Below are 21,117 nucleotides of genomic sequence, written 5' to 3'. Positions count from 1 at the left end.
TTGCCAGGGGAACCAACTAGGAGTAGAGGGTAAGAAACTTTTATCCTACTCCTTGATTTCCAGGGAGCAGAGGGGGGCTAGAGGTCAAATCAATCACCTATGGCTAATAAATTAATCAATCACAGTTATATAATGAAACCTCCATAATAACCCAAAAGGAGGGGGTTGGGAGAGCTCCCATAATGGGAGTCAGAACATATCCACATGCCGCATGCCAGAGCCCAAGTTCCATGAGGAAAGAAGTTCCTTTGTTTGGGCCTTGCCCTGAATGTATCTGTTCATCTGGCTGATGTTTGGTATCCTTTAATACCCTTTGTAATAAACAGAGTATCTAGTGAGTAAACTGGTTTTCTTGAGTTCTGTGGGCTATTCTAGCAAATTAGTCAAACCCAGGGAGGGGGTCTGGGAACCTCTGAGTTATAACCAATTGGTCAGAAGTACAGGTAAAAATCTGGGCTTGAAACTGGCTGCTGAAGTGGAGGGTGTTCTCATGGGACTGAGCCCTTTACCTGTGGAATCTGACTGTACCCAGATAGATGATGTCAAAATTGAGTTGAATTCTCAGACACCCTGCTGGTGTCCAAGAAATTACTAGTTGGTGTGGAAGAAACCCCTTCTCATGTTGGAAATTGGGTCTCAGAACTATATTAAGAAACCTTTAGTATTCTGAAAGAAATTCATACACAATAAGCTATTTACACATTTAATTTAAAAATATGAAATACAGTATAAAGGACAAATAAAAATATATTTTAAATAAATTTCTAATAAAGACATTTATTCCACCGTCTAAAATGCTCATGTATGAATGTACTAGAAACAGAATGAGACATTCAGATAATAATTTCAGTGAGTTATATCTCAAATACTGTATCAGATAGTCGTTTAATCACTATACCTTGGTTGTTGATGCCAGATTCTTGGCCAGAATTATTGATTAAAATTTAAGGTCCAAATAGTTGCAATTGGCTTAATCTCTGGTCAAAAATCACACAAGATGACTTAAAACTTTCTTGCTCATAATGAGGCTCCTTTGAAATGTTCAAATTAGCTTGTCTAACTCAACTTCAATGCTGAGGTTTTTGAACCCAACCAAAGACAATAGGAGGCTTTCTTTAATTGGTATTTCAAGGCCTCAAAATGAAACCAGTAGTCAACTACTGCTGTCCTCCAAGAAAATAATTTTAAACTTAATAAACACCTCTAGAAATTAGTAGAAAAGATTTGTGCAAAAGATCCTCCTCCTTTACTTTCAGAATCCTCTGAAATCTCACAGTCCCTCAGTTCCTTTGTAGGCTAACCCGCACCATCCCTTTCTATTGAACTCCCTTTCTCTTCTTCAGAAAGCCCATTTTAAATTTTGGATAACTCCCAAGGAGTTGAAACTGTCTTTTACTTGTGGGACTAAAGCAGAACTTTTAGTCATTGTTGAGAATTTCCCAAACCTCAAAACTAATCTCTTTGAATTCAAATGCCTATTTAGTCTCAACATTAGTGTTTAACCACCAGGTCTCTCCAGTTTATACCAACTCATCCACATGTTGGTTGGCACTGTTCTAGCTAGAGAATGGATGAATGCCACAGGCTGGAGCTACGTCCCTGCAAGACTTTAAACTCCTGGGTGCCACAGGCCTATCTGCCTTACAGAAACAAGCACAAAAATTAAAAGCCATTCCCCAAATTTTCCCTAAGCAAATAAATTGGAAAGGTACTCATCAAGGCATATAAGGAAAGGAATACATCTTAGGTTATTTCAATCATTTTGAGCAAACTTTCCAGCAAAATTCTGGAACCAATGACCTTAATGATGAAACTATTAACTTATTCATTCCCATTTTTATTGTGGATCTTTATGAGGCCCTTAAGACTTTATTAAAACATCATGACCTCATTGGATCACAAAAAGACCCCATGAAGTTACCTCACTAGCCAGCCACTAGCAAAGACAACAGAAAAAGACAAAGAAACTCAAATTACTTGAACCTTAGACTTTCTGGAAAAAATGTCTAACTAATGGCCATGTAACTTCAACAATTACATAATTCTCCTACTCTCAATTCTACCCAGACACCAGATCAAAACCTCACCTCTTGTTTCTTTAGCAAACAAACCTGGACATTTTAAAAGGGATTACCTCAAATATAAGCGTTGTCTCCGATTCAATCCAGACAAGGTAGCCTCATCCAAAGTTACTAAACAAGACCTGGGACGGGATGTTCAGGGAGTAACTGGGGACTTTTTCCTTTATAACAGTTAACCACTTGGGGAAGAAGACATTAAAATTATGGGTTTATGAATTTGGAAAAGTAGCAGGATACAAAATTAACATCAAGAAATCGATGGCATTCTTATACACCAATGATGAACTCACAGAAAGAGAAACTAAAAACACAACCTCATTTACCATTGCAGGAAAAAAATTAAGATACCTAGGAATAAACTTAACCAAAGAAATAAAGGACCTATTTGCAGAAAACTACAGGTCATTGAAAAAAGGAATAGAGGACGATATAAAAAAGTAGAAGCACATACCTTGTTCATGGATTGGAAGAATCAACATCATTAAAATGTCTATACCACCCAAAGCAATCTATAGATTCAATGCAATCCCCATCAAAATACCAACTACATACTTCACAGGACTAGAACAAATACTTCAAAAGTTCACATGGAACCAAAAAAGACCTCGAATAGCCACAACAATCTTGAAAAAGAAGAACAAAGTTGGAGGGATCACATTACTAGATTTCAGGTAATACTACAAAGTGACTGTAACCAAAACAGCCTGGTACTGGCACAAGAACAGACATATAGACAAGTGGAACAGAACAGAGAACCCGGAAATGGACCCAAGGCCATATGCTCAATTAATATTTGACAAGGGTGGCAAGAGCATACAGTGGCGTAAGGACAGCCTCTTTAATAAATGGTGTTGGGAAAATTGGACAGCTACATGCAAAAAAATGAAACTAGACCATCAACTTACACCATACACAGGAATAAACTCAAGATGGATAATAGACTTAAATGTGACTCATGAATCCATAAAAATCCTAGAAGAAAATGTAGGCAACAAAATTTCAGACATCATACGCAGCAGAATTTTCACTGATACATCACCTAAGGCAACAGAAACAAAGGAGAAAATGAACACATGGGACTACATTGAACTCAAAAGCTTCTGCACAGCAAAAGAAATAACCACCAAAATGGAAAGGCAACCCACTCTATGGGAGAGCGTAATTGCCAATGATATATCAGATAAGGGGTTAATTTCCAAAATATATAGAGTGCTCATAGAACTCAACAAAAGGAAGACAAAGAACCCAATTGAAAAATGGGCAGAGGAACTAAATAGACACCTCTCCAAACAGGACATACAAATGGCTAAGAGACATATGCAGACATGGTCAACATCACTAATCATTAGAGAGATGCAAATTAAAACAACAATGAGGTATCACCTCACACCTGTCAGAATGGCTACCATCAACAATCATCAAACAACAAGTGTTGGCGAGGGTGTGGAGAAAATGGGACTCTAGTACACTGTTGGTGGGAATGCAGACTGGTGCAGACACTATGGAAAACAATATGGTGTTACCTCAAAAAATTAAAAATTGAACTGCCATTTGACCCTGTGATCCCACTTGTAGGAATATACCCTAAGAAGCCTGAAACACCAATCAGAAAGAATATATGTACCCCCATGTTTGTAGCAGCACTATTCACAATAGCTAAGATCTGGAAACAGCCCAAGTGTCCATCAGTAGAAAAATGGATAAAAAAGCGGTGGTACATACACACAATGGAGTAGTATATGCAGCTGTAAGAAAGAAAGATCTCTTATCCTTTGAGACTACATGGAGGGACCTGGAAAGTATTATCCTAAGCAAAACAAGCCAAGCACAGAAAGACAAATATCACATGATATCACTTATTTGTGGAATATAACGAACATAACAGTCTGAGCAACGGGGTAGTCCCAGAGACGTGGAAGTGGGGTACAGACTGACAATCCCCTGAAGAGGGAGTTTGGGGGGAGATGGACAACAAGGGTGGGGAGGGACGAGGAGGGGGGAATTAGTGGGTGAAAAAGAGGAAACATCTGTAACAAAAATAAATTAATTAATTAAAAAAACAAAATTAGGGATTTATTTAGAGTTTTCATTGACACTAGGGTCACCCTATCAGTCCTCGACCCCAACATCCTTTCTATGTCCCCTCCTCAGGATTCTGAAACTATTCAAATGGTTGGGATCAAGAACAACCTGTAACAGTTTTCAAATCTGAACCTACTACCTTTCAACTAGGCCTCTTAAAGGCACTTGCTGTTTTCTACTCATTCCATCTGCTCCTATATACTTTTTAGGCAGAGATTTCTTAGGATATTAGCGTGAACATGTTGACTTCTCCCAAGAGGAGGAAATACTCCTCCCTCTCAACCTGTGCCCTAATAAAGACCCAATACTAACTTCAGATAGCCCTTTTTCTCACCAGGTCAGGTCCCCATCAACTGTCCTCTTCCACCATGTCTCCTCACCCATCCCTTCACAATCTACCCCCCAACTTCTAGGCAAAATCAAATACAGACACGGACCATATCTGTTTTCCCATCCCCCATTGAAACTGACCCTAATAAACCCCTCCCAAACATTAACAGTAACCCCTGAATCCCCAAGCTACAACCAGAATTCAGCCTATAATTAATGATTTCCTATACGACAGACTTGTAACTTCTTGCACTAACTCCTATAAATTTTACTTAAAATTATACCAAGTGTATCTTGCCATTGTGGTAGAGGGTTCTGTTCCCTACCTCCCTTCCCCTTTCTATCCACACCTTGCCAAGCAAGACCATCTATGTTTTCCTAGTGTGAATAGTTCCAAATTGATTACTAATCTTACCTAGCCATTTACAAACATGCATAAGAAGCAGGGCACATACTGTTTAAAGGCACAGATTGTAGATCCAGAATGCCACAGTCTAAATCCTGACACCAGTTCACTACCTGTGTGACCCTAGGAAAGTTATCTCCTCTAAATTAGTTTCCTCATCAGCAAAACTGGGATGATAATAGTACCTACTTCATCTGGTTGTAGTGAGATTTTGGAAGAGTTAATACATGAAATGCTTAAAGCAATATTGTCACAGAGTAAGCACTACAGAAAGTGTATCATTATTATCCTGATGCACCTGTGTATGGATTTTGGAATTTATTTTTATGAAATGGGAACATACTCTACATTTCTCTTTACCCTGATTTTCATTCTTTCTTTCTCTTCAACCTGATTTAATTCTTAAGTAAACTCTTTCATTTTTAAAGTACAGAGATCTCTTCACATCAAGAAATTGAATTCATTTAAGGAAATTAGCTGCATGGTACATAAGGTCTGTAACACATCTATTTAACTATTATTAAATGGGCATCGGGTTGTTTCTAGGTATATTAGCATTATTATTTTTTGCCACTACAAACATTGTTGCAATAAGAATATTTGAACATATATCCTCCCTACAGTTGCTTTTATTTCTGTAGGAAAGCGACGGGAACTAACTGCTAAGTCAAATTGACATTGCAGGATTAAGTGTTCTGAACAGGTCTAGCAAATCACATTTCTATCAGCAACATCAAAGAAAGTCCGATCCCACCCCTTCCATGCCCTGCCTCCTCCCAAAACATCTCTTTTCTTCTCTGATATTTTACATATTTTAAATTTAAATATTTTAAGTTTTTAAAAATTGGTTGAAATGTTTTAAATAATTATTGTTTAATTTTAACTTTGTTTCTCTGAAGCACCTAAGGTCTATTTTTGCCTGTGGTGTGATATAGAGATTCAGTTGTCCTTTTACTTGGGCCAGGGTACTAGCACCATTTATTAAATAAACCTTGCCTGGCCAGCGTGGCTCAGTGGATTGAGCTCCTCCCATGGACTGAGAGGTCCCAGTTCAATTTCTGGTCAGGGCACACTCCGGGGTTGCAGCTCAATCCCCAGTAAGGGGGCGTGCAGGAGGCAGTTATATCTCTCTCACATTGATGTTTCTTTCCCTCCCTTCCTTTCTCTCTTAAAAAAATCAATAATAATAAAAACATATTCAAATAAACTTTATTTTCCCTCTAAATTTAAATACCAAATTTGAATATATTCTATTTCCATAAATATTTGAATATTTTGTTTTACTGATTCATTTGAAAGCAAGTGTGCTCTCTATTCTTCTTTTTCACATTTTTCTCAGCTCTTTTTTGACATTTTTTCCACCTCCATATAAATTTTAAAGTCACTCCATTTGTTTTAAAATTCTTTATTTATTTATTGATGTTTCTTTATTGATTTTCAGAGAGAGAGGAAGGGAGAGGGAGAGAGAGAATGAAACATTAATAAGAGAGAACATCGATTGGCTGCCTCCTGCGTGCGCCCAATGGGGATTTAGCCCACAACCTGGGCATGTGCCCTGACCGGGAATCAAACCAGTGCTCTCTTGGTGCATGGGTCAACCCTCAACCATTGAGCCACACCGGCTGGGCTTAAAATTCTTTATCACTTACAAAGTTGTATGCTTTTGCTGCCCCCAGGCCCACTTTTTTAAAACAAATATGTTTTTATTGATTTTAGAGAGAGAGGGAGAGGGAGAGAGAGAGAGATGCATTGATGATATAGAAATCTCAGTTAGCTGCCTCCTGCAAGCCCCCTACTGGGGATTGAGCCTACAACCCCGGCATGTGCCCTGGCCCAGAATCCAACTGGCCACCTTTCAGAGCACAGGGCAACTCCCAATCAACTGAGCCACACTGGCCAGGGGCCACTTTATTTTAACTTAATGGAGCATTCAATGGATTTAAAATGTGGATATTATTTTCAAAGAACAAACTTTGAATATGTTCAAGTACCCTAGAATATTTTTAAATTAATTTCATCCTTTAAAAATATTTTTTTCTTTCTACTTTGTTTCCTCTTATCTTTCTTTTTAAAATTTATTAATATAAGTACTTAGCGCCTCATTTCCAGTCGTTCTGTTTAATAATAAAGGTGTATTAGGCTCACAGTTTTCTTCTGAGACAAGCTTTAACTGTATCCCAGAAGTTATAGAATGAAGTACTCTTTTCATTTATACTTTAAAAGTTTACAATTTAGGTTTGATTTTTCCATTGACCTTGTAAGTTATTTAGGAGTCTATTTCTTATTTTAGGTAGTTACTTTTTTTGTTTATTTATTTGTCTTGTTAATCCTCACCTGAGGGTATTTTTCCAGTGATTTTTACACAGAGTAGAAGAAGGAAGGGAGGGGGGAGGGAGACAGAGAGAGAGAAACATTGATGTGAGAGAGACACATCAACTGGCCACCCCCCGCACAACCCCACCAGGGCTGGAAGTCACACCTGTGACCCTTCAATTCACAGACTGATGCTCTAACCACTGAGCGAACCAGTCAGGGCAAAGTAGCTAAGTTTTTATTTAACTTATTTTGTTTTATGGACGAAAAGGGGCCACACACTAAACGTGACAAGTTCCAGGGAGGCCTGAATGGCAGCCTTGCAAACTCAGAGTCCAAAAATAACCACAATGGATGGTCTGAAATTAAAACTTGTAACTAAAAGCAGTTTATGGTGGATAGTCATGTCCTAGACTAGAATCTTCCTTGACAAAGATCAATTTTCATCTTAAAGCCTATCTGTTTTCTTTTTGCATCTATGATAACGTATCTTTGGAATGTCAAAGTAATATCCTTTTTTCAGACCCTCAAAGCACAGACACCCCTCTGTGGACGGCACAAATCCCCTAGTTGTTATTGAGGTAATCGTTGACAGTTAACTATCCAATGCTTATGTAAAAGAAAAATGTGTTTATCATTCCACTTTTTATCCAATCCCAGAGGTTTCCCTGCTTTGCTTTCTCCACCTCCCTAATCTATCACCAATGGATTGCATATAACCCTCTTATGTATCCTCTTTTGATTATGATGTATAAAATAAGATGCAAAACTGCTGTTCTCTGGAACATTTTCTCAGTTCATTAAGACTTTGCTTCCCGACATCTGTCATCACTTTGACTCAAATAAATTTACAAAAATTATCTACAGGTTTGAATATCTCTCATATTGACAGTTGTTTTATTAAATTATGTTCTAAGCCCTGGCTAGTTTGGCTCAGCGGTTAGAGCGTCAGCTTGTGGTTTGGAGAGACCCTGGTTTGGTTTCCACCAAGGGCATGTACCTCGGTTGCAGTTTGTCCCTGGCCCAGGTTGGGTTGTGCAGGTGGCAGCCACTTGATGTGTCCCTTTCATGTCGCTGTTTCTCTCTCTTTCTCTTCCTCTCTCTCCCTCCCACTCTATCTGAACAAAAAATGGAAAAATGTCCTCAGGTGAGGATAAAAAAATATATATATGTTCTAAGAACATGGCCTGTAAAATATTAGCATTTAAAATTTTATAGTAATTTGTGGTAAAATTTATGGTTCAGTTTGATAAAATAAACATAAAAATTACATTTTCTCTACTCAAGAGAACTCTGTTATATACTCAAGTGTCATTAAGTTTTTCTATGATTAGTTTTTTGTCTATTACATCTTTTAATTCTTTATTTTTTAATTGATTTTTTTCAGTGAGAGAGGAAAGGAAAGAGAGATAGAAACATCGATGTGAGAGAGAAACACTGATTGGCTGCCTCCTGCACACTCCCTACTGGGCATCGAACCTGCAACCCAGGCATGTGCCCTGACTGGGAATCAAACCAGGACCACTCAGTCCATGGGACGACACTCAATCCACTGAGCCACACTGGATGGGCTAATTCTTTTAAATTATTTTTTCTTTATTGATTTTAGAGAGAGAAGAAGGGAGAGAGAGGTAAAAACATCAATGAGAGAGAACATTGACTGGCTGCCTCCTGCACACTCCCCACTAGGGATTGGGTCCAGAACCTGGGCTAGTGCCCTGACTGGGAATCACACCAGTGACCTCTTGGTGCATGGGTAGATGCTCAATCACTGAGCTACACTGGCCAAGCTACATCATTTAATTCTGAAAGAGTGATTGAAATATCTCAATGTAACTTCATTCAAATAAACTTCTCAGTTATTTTATCATTTGTTCTTAGTATTTTAGTTGCTGTTCTATTTGGTGCATTTTCATGTAAATATATTATACCTCCTTGAAACATGCTTTCTGCTTATTCATATATGTTTCACAATATCTCTTTCCTCTGGAAATTCTATCTAAGCCTGTAGCCTCAGGCAGATATTTTAAAACATTTTTTTCTTTATTGATTTTAGAGAGAGAAGAAGGGAGAGGGAGAAAGAGAAAGAAACGTTGATGAGAGAGAACATCGATTGGCTACCTCCTGCATGCTCCCAACTGGGGACTGGGCCCACAGCCTGGGCACGTGCCCTGACTGAGAATCAAATTGGCGACATCTTGGTGCATTGGTTGACGCTCAACCACTGAGCCACACCAGCCAGGCACAGGCAGCTATTTTGAATAAATGGTCATCCATTGATAATAAGGGAAGTATAATGCTTCTTTAACCATAAAACTGAATTTATTCAATAGAGATATTTATTTATCACAGTATTAGTGTTGCAGCCATAAGCAAGAGGAAATGATAGTACAGTAGGTATTTGGGAAGAAAGTAAAAACAAATGGAGACATGTATTTGAAGTACGTATGGGACATTAGAATGGAGATGTCTAGTAATAAGCTGGAGATATTAGTGTAAGATTCAGGGAAGGGTTCATTCAGTTGTTCAACAGGTATTTATTGGGCATCTACTCTGTGCAAGGCATAGGCAGGCAATGAGAATAGCTGCGAGGTGTTCAGACTCCTTAGATGTTGCCTGAATACAGTTTTTTTAGTCATCACCAATTAAATGGGAGTTCACATTATACATTATAAGAGTAGAGAAGATCACCCAAAGCAAGCTCATAGAATTCCGGGGGGCGAGGGGGGGGGGGGGGGGGGCGGGGGGGGGGCGGGGGGAGGGCTTAGGAGAGCTTACAATCACCACAATTTAATGGCTAAATTAAGAAAAGGTGTTCATGATGGAAAAATTAAGAGAATTCAGAATGAGGACAAAGAAAGATAATGATATGATGAAAGCCAGAAAGAAGGAATTTTGAGTCTAAAATTTAATGACTGAATATTTGCTTCAACTATCATTAAGTCATGATGAACTTTGTCTTCCTCTTGTGGTACCATTATAATAACCTGGTTATTAAATAACAGGAAAGGAGCAGGGGAAGGGCCAGATGATATAGGCATACCACTTATACAGCTTTGCCAGGAAGCTACAGTTAACACTCTCCAAGTCTGTTACCTGCAGATTGCTGTGGGAAGGGACTGGACAAAGACAGGTTAGATGAATACCCACTAAGGTCTGGGTGATGTGGGAAGATGCTTACCTCTGTTACACCTGGGAACAGGTAATTGGCTAGAATAGGCATGGTCACTGCAACGGTGTAGAATCTGAGATACATAAGCTCCTGGACAAAAAAAAAAAAATTCTCTTCTCTTGGCTCTCTCCCTTGCTTGCCTGTATTCCTGGCTCTCTTGTTGTGGGAGGAGCATATCCCTGCATTTGCTCATGTGGCTCATGACCATGTAGGACCCACACAATGAACTGATGGGACTCAACTCCACCGTGGAACAACCACTCTGGACACTGGCCCTAATTCTAGCTCTGTTGAAATCCCAGCTGCACCTTTTCTAGGACTGGCTTAAGGAAACTAGGACTTTGGAAACTGAAGAATATAATTTTATGCCAATAAAAATCACTCATTCTCCCATGCAAGTCTTAGAAAATTCCTTTTCTCAAGACATCACAAGAACCCCTTCCCACTAGTGATGGAGAAATCTGACCCACTCATTTCTCTGGCAACACTTCCAGGACCACATGCCATATTGGTGTCCTATTTCTAGAGTTTAGGGCAAAGACTCCCAGCTCTTTGGGAAACTGATCGGAAACCTAGAGTAGAAGGTTCAGAAATCCTCTGGAGAACTGAGGGCTACCTGAACTGCAGCATGACCACTCCTGATGGACATTACTATAAGCACTGGTTCCTATTATGTGGTTCTATGATATAGATTGTGTAGCATCTTGAACCAGCTTAGTTCTATTATACCTTTATACCACAGTGTGGCACATACTGAGAGTTGCTTTAAAAAATAAATTTCTCACATTAACACATTTATCACTGACCTCTCCTTATAAAAGGATACAGATACATTGCCAGGATTTGAACTTTCTAGTTGCTTAGAACCTAAAGAAATAGGAATTATTGTGCTATGTTTGAATTTCTTTATTGACTTTTCTTTGAAAAACTTATGTTGTAGGCAACAGACCTGTTGCATAATTGTGAGAGTCAATATAAACAATAATCTGCACATGATTCACATAACATGTCTGAAAGTCAAAACAAAAGTATAATCTCTTTTCTTGCACATTCTTAAGTTAAGGCTGCTCCCTAGAAAATCAGGAAAGCAATTTGGTTATCATCCTTGATTTGGTTCAACTAAATCCATTAATAGGAAATACTTGACTCAGAGGTATGATACATGCCTACACAGAGAGAAAACAATGTATTTAGAGAATATAATTATCCCCAATTAAGATACCAGTTTGCATGGGTATATACTATTTTTAATGATAAAAATATTTTCAAATTTACTCAAGCATTGAATGTATTAGAAAAAGTATGTCCTGGGCTGCAGGAAAGCTGGGTTATGACTATATCATTACCACAAACTAACTTGGTGACCTTGAGGAGATCAATTGAAACTATCCCTGTGATTCCTACCTTGTCATTATTAGGAATAATTGCCCTATCAACCTCACTAGATTGTTGTAAATTTGAAAACATGAATTCACTCAAGAAACTTTATTAAATGCTGACTGTTTGTCCGGCTCTGTTCTAGTACCAGGGATTCAGTGAAGAACACGCCAAATGAGATCTCTGTTTTCATGGAGCTTAAATTTAAGCCAGGAATAAAAACATTCAACAGTTACACATGGATGAGTATCACAAAGGTATCAGGTATCATGGTGATGTGTAATAGTTTGGGAAGTCAGGGAAGAATGCTGAGGCCTGCAGGGTAAGAACATTATATATGTATCATATATCGTATATATCAAGAAAGTCAGAAGGAAGAACTTATGTAAAGGCTGGAGGAATCTGAGGAATTATAAAGCCAACATGATGAGTGACAGGTAAGAAGTGAAAGATAGCAAAATAATAAAATGACGAACAAAATAGACCTGGAGACAGAGAAAGGAGTACGGTTCAGACTGACAAACCTCAGAGTAGGGGGTGTGGAAGAGGGAAGAGACAAACCACAGAACTTAGATGTATATATGCATAACCGTGGACATGGACAACAATGCGGGGGTGGGGCTGGGAGGAGATCCGGAGGAGGGTGTCAATGGGGGGAAAAGGAGAAACATCTGTAACAAAAATAAAGTAATAAAAACTAAATAATTAAAAAGTGTTCTGTACTAGTAAAAAAAAAAAAAAAAGTAAAAGATAGTAGTTATGAAAACACATTGTGACATGGCTAGTGAGAACATAAATTGGTTCAGATTTTTTGGAAAGCATTTTGGAAATATGAAATAATCTAAAAAATATTTCTAGTCTTTGACTCAAATATTGAGCCTTTGATTGATTATCTATCCTGAGATACAAAAAACATTAAGAAACACAATATTTATTAAAGTATATTTGCCATAGAGAGAAATCAGAAAAAAATAAATAACTATATGGAATGAGAAAAAAATAGTGTGTACAAATTATGATATACATATAGCTAATAAAAGTTTGTTTCTGAAGAGTTCATGGTAGTATGAAAACGTTTATGTTATGATATAATTTATTTTATAATACTAACAGCAGCAGCAGGGGGCAATGCGGGGATGGGCCCAGGTAAACTGCTCACACCAGGTCCTGGATCGCAGCTGGGGAGCTCTCCTGAAGACATCCTGATCTTACATAGTGGTTACTGGCAAATCAGCCTCACCTTTGCCCCACCCTCTATCCTTTGGAGAAATATACTATCTTTGTTGCTCTGAATGTCTCCAGAAAGAAGAGGGAAACTTCATCTTTACTATTTTGGTCAGCAATCTATCCTTTGTCCTGTAGGAAGACACTAATTCTAGTTTCCCAGGCTTTTTGCAATGGGAATAATCTTGAAAAAGTTGTCTATCTCCAACATACAATGTGTAGAAATGCCATGGAGAATTGCTCCCCATTCCCCTACCCACCAAGCCCCTATTTTTATTTTTTATTATGCTTACTGTTAATAATTCTTAAAGTTGTTTTAGTAAAGATTATTATAATGAGCAAATGATGTTCATAGTTGTATGTGGTAAATGGTATGTTGGCTACAGAGTGACTCAGACTGTTCCTCCTCACCTAAGTGTTAGCCAATCAAGGGAAGTTTCTGCCACTAATTAGCTGTAACTTCTCTGGGCTCCAGTTTCTATTAAATGACATTCCAAGACTAGTTGCTTGTCTAAACTCTAGTCTACTTTAAATTCTAAGGTTTTATTATTTCACATGTAGGAGGAAATACACCCCACAACTCAGTGAATAAAAATAATTTCAAATCACTTTATTTGAAAGAACTTGTCTAGTTGTAACCTCAATAGCACAGAGTTAAGTTAATCGAGTCAAGTAATATAGTACATATCTATGTGCAGAAAGACCTCTATAAGTAGATTTTAAAATGAAACTCAAGTAGTCTTTTTCTATGTACATGTTAATTCTATAGACAATTTCTAAAACAGAAACATAGCTGGGGTTTTGGAGATGGATACCAATAAGAAGTGCCAAAGATTCCTAAACCCATAAACATATAAGAATAGGCTAGGAACCTAGAAAGTTAAAAAACATGCAACTTACTATTTTTCCCATGCAGACCCAATATAATTTTCTCAATTTTTAAGATATTATTGAAAGAATATGGTCTCATTGTTCTATCATGGAAAGAGAACTAGCATTAAAGACCAAACTTTGCCCCTGGCCGGTTTGGCTCAGCGGTTAGGCCTGCGGTCCAGAGAGACCCAGGTTCGGTTCCCGCTAAGGGCACGTACCTCAGTTGCAGTTTATCCCCAGCTCTGGTTGGGTCCTGCGGGTGGCAACCACTGGAGGTGTCCCTTTCACGTCGATGTTTCTCTCTCTCTCCCCGTCCTACTCTATCTGAACAAAATACGGAAAAATGTCCTTGAGTGAGGATTAAAAAAAGAACAAACTTTGGCATCAGATTTTGGCATGGAGAATTTTCTGAGTTTGAGATATTCTTATTATAAAACAAAGATAATTTTTACCTTGAAGAACTTCTATTGGAATTACATGTGATACTATTTATGTGAAAGTGCTTTGTAAACTATAAGATCTACAATAAAAATGTGAAGGCTTATTAAAGTGGGTGGGAATGGCACTAATACACAGAATTATCAGATAAGCAGAGCCTAAAGGGAGGACTCTTCAAGTCTCCTAAAGGTAAGAAAGGGACCTGAATCAGTGGAGGGGAGGTTCTAGCTGGTTTTTGATGATGGCAGGCTATGAGAGAGAGAGAGAGAGAGAGAGAGAGAGAGAGAGGAGAGGGAGAGGGAGAGAGAGAGGGAGAGGCTTAAGAAGTATACCAAAGGCAGAGGGAAAATTAGACAAAAAGACATGAAAGTTTCTATTTTGTTTGTAAAAAGTTTCAATGTGACAAAAAACAGTTTGGCTTTTTGGTAGCAATTTCCATCAGTTTATCACTGATGTGTGAAATGTCACTTTTATTTCACTGTATTCCAAGGCCTCCCTGTTATATCAACGATACTTAATCATTCATTCCTTCTTCTGCATACTTGCTTTATAATGTACCTGCTTCCACCACCATACTAGTCACAGAGTTCATTTAGTTCATTTATTTGTGTCTCTGTCCCTGAGCATGCCCCTAGGCGCACGCAAGGGGTGAGAGATGTTCTGTAACTAGTACTCTACAGGCCTGAACTAGGTTTCCCTAAATGGTTATTGCATTGCCCCTGGTTAAAATGCAATCCCCTCTGAGAACTATAACAAAGTATGCCTAAATCATGACCTCTCCACCAGTCACTCCTAGCTTCATAGCTGGTTAACACTGTTTTGTCCCACACAACCTGTTATGATGCTGAAACAGGGGTGAAAGAGGGATTCCAATGTAGAGAAAGCCCAGAGGCAGCATCATAGCCGGAGGGCCCCTGCGCATGTGGGAGGGTTCCTGAGAGTCAGAGAAGAGGAAAGAGGAAGTGAAACTACATAAACATCAGCCTTCTTCACATATTTGCCAAGAACCTGCCCTCCCTGCATTCCAGAAACTCACAGTTCTTTTGAGAAGAGTGACATTTAAAAAATAAATGAAGAACTGAAGAACTATATATCCCGTGTTTCTAAATACAGAACATAAGACGTTGTTTTATGGGGTGTAGGGACTAAAATGCATCAGAACAGATGTAAATAGGCAATATGTCTCATCATAATCATATGTATGGATAATTTTTCATATATACATTATTAGATTTTGTTGTGATTAATATAACAATTTTTTAAATTTTTATTTATTTTTTTTGTTAATCCTCACCCAAGGATATTTTTTCCATTGATTTTTAGATCGAGTGGAAGGGAGGAAGGAAAAGAGAGAGAGAGAAACATCGATGTGAGAGAGACACATCTACTGGTTGTCTCCCACATGACCCCAACCAAGGCCGGGGATTGAACTTGCAACCAAGGTACGTGCCCTTGACTGGGAATTGAGCTCGTGACCCCTCAGTCCGCGGGCCAGCGCTCCAACTGATAAGCCAAACTGGCCAGGGCTAATAACAAATTTATGTAAAGAAATGTATAGAAATATTTAGTCATGCATATTCTTTGTCAACTAACTCTAAAGGCAGTGCTGATAAGACAGAGGTGGAAATGGAGGTTGTCAAGGACCTTTAGAAATTATTTAAAATGGTTATTTTATATTAGAAAAGGTGGAAAGAAATACTGTACATTGTCTTTAATAATCAAGAAAACCACATTTCAGGTCAAACTTAACTACTATATAGCTGGTAATCTTGAACAAGTCATCTGCCTTATTGGGTCTGCCTTGACCTAATTTGTCAGGGTTAGTCAAATGTGGCTTAGAACAAACAATCAAGAAAGAGTATTTTACAAACTGAATTAGATTTAGAAATGAGAATTTCATTGCATAAGCAGCGGTTCTCAACCTGTGGGTCGCAACCCTTTTGGGGGTCAAACGACCCTTTCACAGGGGTCGCCTAAGACAATCAGAAAACACATATTTCTGATGGCGATTCATAACAGTAGCAAAATTACAGTTATGAAGTAGCAACAAAAATAATGTTATGGTTGGGGGTCATCACAACATGTGGAACTGTATTAAAGGGTTGCAGCATTAGGAAGGTTGAGAACCACTGGAAGAGTTACCAAATTCCCAGCCATCTGAAATTTAGTTACTTGATTTTTAGCACAAAGAGGAGAGCACTCATTATCATTTCAGATATTTTGCATTACTTCTGCAAAAATTTTACATTTTAAAATCCTCAAAGAAACCTAAAACTGGCATAACAATGTGCAAGTTACCATCTTGCTGACAGTCCACAGCTTCTAAGTAATGTTGTTGGTGTCCAGCCTCGGTCAGTGTTCAATCTCCACGCTCTCTCTCACTGTGCCACAGGCCTTATGAGCCCAGAATTTTATTGTACAGAAATACAAGGAAAGCTTGCTGTTCACCAAGACCTGACACAGCTAACACTATCAAGAGCCTCTATTTCCCTCCACAAATTATCTCTTGAAAAACTGAAATAGTTCAAGCAGTCTTTATATTATCTAACAAATATCTCTTTCATTAGAGAAAGCTTGAAGGCCAAGAAGTTAAACAGTTTGGCAAAGCTCACAAAACCACAAGAAAAGATCAGCCTTTTGGGGAGCAGAGTCGTTTTTAACTTCCTTTGTTTTGAAATAAGACCAACTACTACCCAAATAGATAATGTGGCTCCAGGGGTACACTGTGGATGTGAGGGGGCTGAGGGGCTCTGGAAGGTGGGAGAATGAAGGATTCAAGGAAATAGCAAACTGACGACGGGGTGGCCCTAGAAAAGAGGAAATGGATCTGTAGCTGCTGCAACTCTCCCATGTGCTGTCAGAACACACGGGCCACCCAAACCCAGTCTAATTTCCCGTTTACTTATCTGTCACCCTTGCTTCATCTTTTCTTGCGCAAATGAAGAGTTTTGAAAGAAAGGAGTAGGATGCTTTTATAGGATAAGAGATTATAAGTCATTTGAATCTTGATTTGTTCTTTCTAAAAGTGGAAAATTAGACTGTTTATTCTTTTAGTTTTGATACACTATAATCACAGTTTTGAATTTAGAAATTTATTTTAGGTTGGGATTTTTAAAACATTTAAAAACATTTTACATTTTTAGGGATAGACAGAAACAGGCTTATTTCTTCAAACATGGAAAGCATCAAGCATCTATGGGCATTTCTGACAAGTTAATAAAGCTAAGTAGTTAATATTGTTGCAAGAAGTTTTTTTTTGAATGAAAACAACAGCATCTCTGGAATGGGGTGAAGAGATCAAGGGAGGTTTATCCCAAAGAAAACCAGACAAGAGAAAAATAATGCAGGAACTGTTTTCAGTTAACATAATTGATTATAGAAGATTAACTAGTTCAAAGAATAAATTATGTTTGATAAAAAATGGTTCTTGACCTGGCCAGTTTGGCTCAGCAATTGGAGCGTGGGCCCGAGGACAAAAGAATCCTGGTTTGATTCTGGTCAAGGGTCAAGGGCACATACCTCGGTTTTGGTTTGATCCCTGGCCCTGGTCGGGGTCATGCAGGAAGCAACCCATCAATCTTTTTTTTCTCTCTGTCTTCCTCACACTCTATCTGAAGATAAATAGGAAAATATCCTCAGGTGAGGATTAAAAAAAAAAATGATTGATAGCCCTGGTCAAGTGGCTCAGTTGGTTGGAGCATTGTCCTGTACACCAAAAGGTCACAGGTTCAATTCCTGGTCAGGGCACATACCTAGGTTTCGGGTTCAATCCTGGTTGGGGCACCCACCTATGGAAGGGAACCAATTGATGTTTTTCTCTCACATCATTGTTTCTCTCTCTCTCCCTTCCTCTCAAAAATCAACAACAAAAAAATATCTTTGGGTGAGGATTAAATAAAAAATGTTTGAAGAATAATAACCAAACAAACACATGTTCACTAGCCCTGCCTCTCTGTCTCTCCCCATTCTGACCTGAATGTCCCAAAATTTATAAAGTGGTATATTCATTCTTGTTCACCGTTGTCCCTCATTATTCACCTGCCCTATTCCTCAACCTCCACTGAAGATAAGCAAGAAGAAGCATTCAAATTGTCTTTCTCTCCAGCTTTACTGTAAGCTCAGGGATGGCGACTTATTACCTGCCAAATGGATAAACTGACACCTCCTCAAGCTGAAGTATTCGCAGCAGCTTTCTACCTCTGCAGAAATCTGAGAGTCCTGTCTCATCCTCCTTTCTGCATCTCGGCTAAGATACCGGTTGTCATGAACACAGGGTTTTCTCTGCTTATGAGGAAGGAATAAGGGCAAAGCTAGCTCTTGCTGTTAGTGTGGAGTTTGGATTCCCACTCTTCCCTATCCCTTCAGGGCTTTTTTCTCCATGCTGTTGTAAATAATTAATTTCTCCCAGGGAAAATACTTACACTTAGGGGAAAGATTCAAGTTAAACAGGCTCATTAGTGACTGCATTTCAATCTTCCTTTTGAACAAATATACATTCTTCATTAAAAGAAAATGCAATAGAAAAATGACCCAGAGATATTAGCAGTTTAAGTGAAGTCAAAATATTTTAATTCTTACCAATTAATTCAAAATGCATATTAAAATGAAACTGTTTTGCCTACAAGATTGATGAAAATGTAATAGACTAAGTACATCCACTTTGGGTGAAAATGTGGGTAAATTGGTACTTTGCTGTATCACTTGAGTATATTTTTTTCCATTGATTTTTTTTTTTTAGAAAGAGTGAAAGGGAGGGAGAGGAAGGGAAGGGAGGGAGAGAGAGAGATACATCGATTGGTTGCCTCCCACATGTGTCCCAACCTGGGCTGGAGATCGAACCTGCAACCTAGGTATGTTCCCTTGACTGGGAATTGAACCATTGAGCTGCACTGGCCAGAGTGTATTAATAAAAAATGTTAAGTACATGTACTTTATTCTGCAACTCCATGGGTATGGATTCATTATAGCATTGTTTATGAGTGTGAAATACTTAGTAATAGTGGGTTGTTGAATAAATGTAGAAAATCCATAATGTAAGATATTTTAGGAGGTTTTCAAAAATAGTAACATATAGCTTTAAATACAGACATGGAAAGATGTCCATAATGCATTAAAAAAAAAAAAAGCTACCTGGCATGTTTGTATATGTAAAAAAATTTCCTGTTTGTATATGCAAAAAAAATACATTATATGGGATGAGAATTTTTTTTTTTTTTTTTGCCAGAAAAGGTCAAAAACATTTTATTCTCTTAATGTTTTTTCTTTTTAAATAAAGTTAAACAGTAAAGCAAAAATTCACAAGCTGTCTCTCTGTCCACCCGTCTTCCTTCCCTACGCACAGTCCTGGGCACTGACTCCCTTTCTTTCATCCACTAACAGACGTAGGACCATCTGACTGAGAAAACAACACTGCTCGTGTCACATGGGGACACGATGAAGGGAGGAGGTGAACGGTGAAACATTCGAGATTAACCTCAGCAACTCTGCATTTTCTGGGTTCTGGTTTTCTTTTATCAGCCAATTGGAAAAAAGAAATTCCCTGGACCAGCTGCTTCAAAGCTGAAGCCCTCAGACTACTGAAGAAGGACTTGAAGATACTGTCTGCATCAAAATCGCCCACAGTCATGCCCTCCTCATCCAGGTCCTGGCCACTGCCGTAGCCAATCTCTTCTTGCGATCAGAGAGGGTGGTAAAAATTTCTCCAAATTCCTTGAACTTTTTCTCCTCCTCCTCCTGAACTTGGGCATTGGTCCACCGTGCCCATGTGATAGAGCATCGAGGCCCGTTTCCAGTAGGCTTTCTTGATCTCACCCTCGGGGCACTCGTCCGCTCCCAGAATCTTGTATTAATCTTTCCTCTTATTCTTTTTCAGTTCCAGCTGTGCTTTTTTTGAGTTGAGTTCTTTTGTTTTCTCTGTCTGGCACATTTTTTCCTATTCCCGCGCTGCTTCTTCACCCTGCTCTGTCCCGCAGAACACTGACCTCTTCTCAAGTAGGCTTCTAGGTAAGCGTGGTCGAGCTTCACTGCACGTGTGTGGTCTTCTCCTGCATCCTCTCCTTTCCTGAGCTTGGAATTAACACTACCCCAATGACAGCAGACTTCAGCATTTGATTTTATATCGTTGGGATCTATCCCCAGGGCTTCTGTACACAGTTCCTATGCTAACCTGTGATTTCCTTCTTAAAGAGCGTTATTCCCATCTTCTTTCTTTGCATTTACTGCTTTGGCATTTCTGCAAGCAACACAGGTCTACTTGTGGTCAGGAGTCATCCTGAGAGCCTGCACAAAAAACTGAACCGCCTTCTCAATACAATCTTCAAAATAAAGGCAAAGAACCCGTCCATACAGAGCACCTGCATTGGCGGAATCCATTCACATGAGAAGGATCTCTCTGTTGCAAGTTTTTCTTGATTATTGTTACCACAACACTGGGCATCCTCTGTTCTTCTTGGGTAGGATCAAGCCATTCTCCTTTCTTCATGTGTCCCCAAGTTTCTCTTTCCATTTTGGTGGAAACCAGAGAGAAGTAAAGAACACAAGACCATGCTGCTGAGGTACTTGAAATAAGAGGAGCAAAGGCAGACAGGTGGCAATGTAAGTTGAATGGAGAGGCTGAGAATAAACCTGTTGACATTGCATGGTGATAAGATCCCTAAATAGAAGCTGCTATTCCTTACACACAGCCCCACATGTCCTGTCTCGGGAAAACTCCCTAAATGAAGAACAGGGTTTCTCTCCCCAGAGGCCATAGCCTGGAGTGTGTGCCCTTTTTCCTGCTCTTCTGCAGAACCCATGTTTTTTCCCACTCCACCGGAGAGAAT

General features: G+C 38.8%; 1 protein-coding gene and 1 pseudogene across 5 annotated transcripts in view; both read right to left on the bottom strand.

Annotated features, from left to right (window-relative positions):
- CTSC (cathepsin C) overlaps window positions 1-21,117 on the bottom strand; it is a 94,739-nt gene that overhangs the window by 43,104 nt on the left and 30,518 nt on the right. Inside the window, exons 1-2 of one of the 5 annotated variants that reach the window (XM_036258130.1) lie at window positions 11,191-11,246; window positions 10,394-10,474 (exon numbers count right to left, since the gene is read on the bottom strand). The exons of 3 other annotated variants lie outside the window; for them this stretch is intronic. In XM_036258130.1, the coding sequence (XP_036114023.1) occupies window positions 10,394-10,474; window positions 11,191-11,218 (109 nt within the window). In that variant the 5' untranslated portion in view covers window positions 11,219-11,246. Of the gene's footprint in view, window positions 1-2,134; window positions 2,238-10,393; window positions 10,475-11,190; window positions 11,247-21,117 lie in introns of those variants that run through there. One more of the 5 variants, XM_036258135.1, reaches the window with a different exon arrangement.
- Window positions 19,647-20,668, bottom strand: LOC118627684 (annotated as a pseudogene).

Source organism: Molossus molossus, unplaced genomic scaffold (assembly GCF_014108415.1).
Source record: "Molossus molossus isolate mMolMol1 unplaced genomic scaffold, mMolMol1.p scaffold_m16_p_13, whole genome shotgun sequence".
NCBI lineage: Eukaryota > Metazoa > Chordata > Mammalia > Chiroptera > Molossidae > Molossus > Molossus molossus.
The sequence above is the reverse complement of the archived record's forward strand: the minus strand, read 5'-3'. Positions and strand labels throughout refer to the sequence as shown.